General features: G+C 28.5%; 1 protein-coding gene across 1 annotated transcript; it reads right to left on the bottom strand.

Moving 5' to 3' along the window:
• Positions 1-694: 694 nt before the first annotated feature.
• Positions 695-5,366, bottom strand: LOC107442426 (de-etiolated protein 1 abo). Its single transcript, XM_016055996.4, has one exon. The coding sequence runs from the start codon at positions 4,939-4,941 to the stop codon at positions 3,166-3,168; it is 1,776 nt and encodes a 591-aa protein (XP_015911482.1). The 5' UTR covers positions 4,942-5,366; the 3' UTR covers positions 695-3,165.
• Between the last annotated feature and the right edge of the window lie 431 nt (positions 5,367-5,797).

The raw sequence follows: 5,797 nt of genomic DNA on the forward strand, positions 1-5,797 counted from the left end.
AAACACTCCTTTTAATTATTCTTTGGACTTTCATTGAAAAATAGATATAGCTTTTTCAAGAAACAAAAAAGATCATAAATTTGTGTGTTTAATATTTTTTTAAACTAATACTTTCGGTGCTATTATAAAGATCAATTTCTCTTAAGCATTATAATAACTAGGAATAGTTCTTATGCCAAGTTTCTGATTTGGATTTCTTTAAATAAAAAAATAATAATAATTGAAAAAACTGCAAGTGGGTGTTTCTAAATTACAATTGCATTTGGTTGCAGTAACATTTTTTATTGTTAATACACCAGCATATAACTTCATAACTCATATTTTAAAAAAAATTAACTATCCGTAAGGGAAAAATTCTCTTATTCCGTGTGTTCCTCTTTTATGTCTGCCTTAATTGTTATAGCCTTAATTTTTTTTTTTAGGAAAAATTATTTTAAGCGTGTTTACTATGACAAAAGCAATTTTTTAGAGTGATGAGAACTTCTTGATTGTGTATTATTACTAATAGTTTAATTTTTGTATAAATATAATAGTTAAATTTTTATACAAATATAATTGAAGAGCTTGGTAGACAATATTTCTAAGTGAGATTTTTTGGACTAATCTATTACTTAAACTAAAATAATAAAAATATTACAATGTTTAATATTGTGGAAATGATAAAATAGAATAAATAGCAAACAAAACTAAAGGATTTACTTTCAAAAGATACAACTTTATTGTATCACAATAAATAAAAATACATATTAATTCGAACTGTTAAACCTCATTACAACAATAGTCATCGAAGCAAAGTTCTGTGGGTGGCTCTCCACCTTGAGATTGTATTAGAAACAAGATGATAACCATTCTCGAGTTGTTGGAGAAAAAAAACAGGAGTTAAACCAGGAAAGAAGTACATAAAATATTGATATATAGACCATCACTTGATTATTAAAATTTATAAAATATGATTAAGTAAGAATGGTGTAAGAAAACAAAATTATCTCTGCAAATGGAGAGAATGTACTTGAGTTAAAAAAAAATAAAAATTACAGGTTATTGTTGCAGCAATACATAAATGATGCATTCTACTTCTTTGACATCAAAGGATGATCAATTGTATCCAGTAAAATTTTATATTTAACAGCAAAAGAAAAGTGATGTTTTATAATAAAATATTTCTTTTTCTAGCAGAAAAAAGAAGACCATTAGTAAAAAGCATAAATTGACTATCTGATCAGACAGCAGAATTAAGGGAAATAATTTTCTTCGTATCTTAAAATACATTTTAAAGTATGTTTTTAAAATTAATACTTTGATTTTAAATATCCTAAATGTTATAGTTTCAAAAAAAGAAAGTTTTTTTCAAATGCAAATAAAGCTAATTTTAGTGAAATCATATGCTCATTAATTCTATTAAATCTTACACGTATTTTGATAATAATCCAACAATTTATTGCCTCGATAATATTATTTTGAATCAGTATTACAAGTTACCATAATTAGAATAACATTTAGTTACAATAATAATAGTTTATATCAATAACATACCCTTAAAAATAATTTTAAAATAGTGGGAAAAAAACATTGAATGTTTATAGAATGCATGACATAAACTTCTTATAAATTATGAAATTATATTAAGTTGAAAACTGATTTAAGAATGCTAGGTTCTTTTTCTATTTGTTTAGCAAATCAGAGGTAAAGGCAAAATTATAAATAATATTGTTAAGTATGAACATTAGATTCCTATAAGAGAATCATAAATTCATACCAAGCTATTACAAAAACTGGTGTTAAGTCTAAAATTTTGTAAAAAACATTTTGTACGCAAACACATGATAAACTGCAGTAATTTTTAAAATGTTAACAAAATCAGATGTGATTTTGTACAAGTACATAAACAGTTAATGAATAAAAAATACATAGTTTCAAAAGAAATTGGTAAATACTAAACAAAAAATTTTAAATACACTTTGAAGAAATTTAAAGTTCAAAGTAATATAATTTTTATCAAATAACGTAGCAAGAATAATAATTAAAACACAAATAATTGAATATTACTTCAATAATCAAAATTTACCTTTGTTAAAAATTCCTTAGTATTTAATATTTTTGCAAAACAGTGTAAAGGAGAAACTAAGGTAGAACTTAAGCTAAAATATTAAAGATAAGAAAGGATATATTATTAGAGTTGGAGGTTGGTTAGCGTGTAATAAAAACACTTATCAAAGAAAGAAAATAATAATGTTTAAAATGCATTAGCTCAAGAACATTGGAAAATTTCTGTCAATGCATTTTCTTTTAAAAAAGGAAATTGATACATCTAGACCGTTTTTTTATTAAATTAGCTATTTCTGTAATTTTTTTATTCTTAAAAACATTAAATTTATAAACTCCAAAAAAATTATTCTAAAAAACTTGTTTTGAGGAAATTTTTAAAAAAATAACTAAAAAGGTGACTTTTTTTCCAACAATTTCATTACTAATACTAGTACTTTTTTTTCTAAAAATATGTAACAAAAATCCGAAGCAAACGTACTGAATTTTAAAAGTAACTAAATGCAAGTTAAAATTCATAAGTTTTACAATGGATACTTATAAAGAATGTATAAATATTGCCGTCTATGGTTGTGACATTCTTGTAGGAGTATGACATTACAGGAAGACTTCAACAAATACTTTATATATGTTACTGTGAATGACCGAAATTGGTGGTTGTTGACCTACACCGGTGAATGTTGACAATCACATAGTCGCTTTGGTAAATGTCCGAAATATATACTAGATCTAGTGAAGTGCCACTACCCAGTATGCATTTAATCGGTACTCCTAACACTGATGTTTCTCCTAATCTATCCTCACTATTAAAATATTGAATAAATATAATAATATTAACGAATAAATTATAACATTGGATATAACAAATATTTCGGACATTCACCAAAGCGACTATGCGATTGTCGACATTCTCTTGATTTGTGTCATTCACCTTAACATAGATAATAAAATGGTCGTAACAATGCAAAATAAAGGTAATTAATCTGAAAACAGAAACACTATAATTTTTCTCTCAAAAAGATGCCAGCATCATTGAAATCTTTTGAACAATCCAAGAACCTATCTCGATATTTCAAGAAAATGGCTAAATTTTCATAATTTAAGGAAGACTTGCACCTTATATCAAGTATTAACATGTCTAACGTGAAAATTTACAACATAATCAGAATTTGTTCGCTGAACACTTATAGCGAAAGGGTCATAGGGATGAAAAGTAAAAGCTACTAGTCTGCGTGCAGAAACAGGATGGTTTTTTCCATGGACGCCAGCGTATATTTTATAACGGAGCAGTCCCGAGTCTCTCGCATAAAAACGTATCGGCTGATCGCCACTTGCCTTTGGTCTTTCCATAACAGAGACCCATTTATCATCATAACTAAACAAAGATAAGTCCAAATATGGACTTACACTGTATGACTGAGAACTAATAGGTAGTTGAGCAAGAAGTCTTTTAACGGCTTCAGTTTGCCCTCCATATTTGGCATTGATAATGGTCTGTAAAAATCTATGCTGCAATATTCTAGCATAAATAGTATTAGATGGAGAACAAGACAATAATGTAGGAGCATGCAAAGCTGCATTTCGGAAAAAGTCACAAAAATTTTCAAATATAGACAAAAGTTGATCTGATGTATTTTCATAAACAGCTAAGACCTCAGTTGTTATCATGTTGTAAACAACAAAAAATGATGGTTGAGAATTTGGATCCATTAACCGTAGTGTAGTAACATCTTCACTTGCATATTTAATTAATAAGTGATTTTTATCTAAAAGTTGCATTTTCCACATTCTCAAAAGTAAAAAATGTTGAAAATTGTGATAAAAATGTAGCAACGGTTTAGAAGTCTTAGTAGTTTGAGAGAGATGAACAGCTCTTCTATATAAAAAGACTAACACTCTATGTTTCAAGGCATTGATAGTCGTCTCTCGATACGGTCGACACAAAGTAGGGGGAGTTTGAGTGTACCTCATGTTCGACATGTAAAACTCATCATCATCATAGCAGAACCTACCAATAGTTCTAACATTGATAAAATAACCTTCCTTTGTTACTTGAAAAACATGAATAGTTTGGTGTTGAACTGATAACACACACAGAAAATCTTGATACAAATAAACACCTTGGTTATGTGATAAATATATTTTATCCGTTTTGAAAGCACGTTTGTCTCTCAGAATTCCATTTTTCATGTCAATTAAATGCAAAGTGTAGTTTTCGACATATGATCTTGGATTGGGTGTAACTGACTCATTGTTTTGATAAATTTCAAAGAACGGTGGAGTTGAATCATCATTTATATAAGCAGCAGAGCCTACAATTATGTAGTTCCCATCATCCGTAAATAAACTACATTCCCGATTTAATTGCTCATCATTCAAAGCTACGTTCACAATGTGTTTTAATTGAAAAAACTGCTCAAAAATTTTAGTACGCACAGTTCGATATAGCGGATCGTTAATGTTCGTTAGTTCTCCAGAAAAGTTTGTAAGTAGACTTTCACCAGCTGAGCATCCTTTGTATTTATAGATTTCTATGGATGTTTGATCAGACGAAAAAGCAACAAAATGCTGCCCATCGGGAGAAAATTTTCTGAGGAAGCAAGGCGGCTTTTCGATGTCAACAACGGTAAAGTTAGGAACTAGGTTCTGATGTAAATATCGAACAGCGTAATGAGGACTAACATTTGGTCTTACAAATGTGGTTTCTCGTTTGATAAGACGCGATACAATGTTTTGATTAGGAAGTTTACGATGAAAAATCTTTTCTAGGCTACAATGCTTTTGATGAGCTTCATAACGAGCGCAATGGATAGGACCATAGTCGTATTTTAAAATATTGTCTTCAACAGATTTACAACGATTCAGTATAATGGGAATTTCAGTAGCTTTTTCGTCCATGATTGTCTATTAAAATCTGATTAAAACTTTTGCCATTTGATATTATTTAACAATTAAATTTCATTGATTATCTCTTCTTATCAAATATTTCGTATCAAGTTTTCATCCTCGTAATATTTTTTAAGGAAATTGTTTCTTGTCATGAAAGTTTTATGTCAATTTCAAATAGGAGGTAAACAAGTTTACATAGAATTTTGATAAATTATAGTTAATTTATTGTATAATACATACATAAACAGTGCACATGACGGCTTATATTTGTTTGTTTATTTATTGATATGAAGGTTGACATAGTGCAGATGTTGACAACGGTTCAGTTGTACTCGCTTTCTCAATTTTAATTCGTTATTGTGCGAATAAATTGAATTGTACATATTACTAAACCTGAACACAAGTAACGTTTCAACTTTTTCAGTGGATTACGTTGAAACAGTAGAGTTTCTCAAAATAAAATAAAAATCAACTCATTTTCGATTACGATTGCTTTTATGGATAATTGACCATGTAAAGCTGGGCCCAGATGGCGCTAGGGGTTAAACATTTTCGCACAAGTTCAGGGTTACTGCTTCCGATTGATTTTTACGTCTAAGCTTAGAAAAGAGGGCCATTTATTATTATTAAACTTGTAATGTTTACAATATTACTCGTACCTTCAATTCATCTTTCAACAAATGAATTTGGTCACAAGTATGCTACACAAAAAGCAAAATACCCGGCGATATTTTACACGATTATAGCCAAATGAAGGTTGAGAGATAACACTCAAAACATAGCAAACCTTATACTTTATTTATATTATGATATTAATTTTCCTAATTTGTTTTAAGCAGATGACCCATTAAAATTTATAAACTAC

Source organism: Parasteatoda tepidariorum, chromosome 2 (assembly GCF_043381705.1).
Source record: "Parasteatoda tepidariorum isolate YZ-2023 chromosome 2, CAS_Ptep_4.0, whole genome shotgun sequence".
NCBI lineage: Eukaryota > Metazoa > Arthropoda > Arachnida > Araneae > Theridiidae > Parasteatoda > Parasteatoda tepidariorum.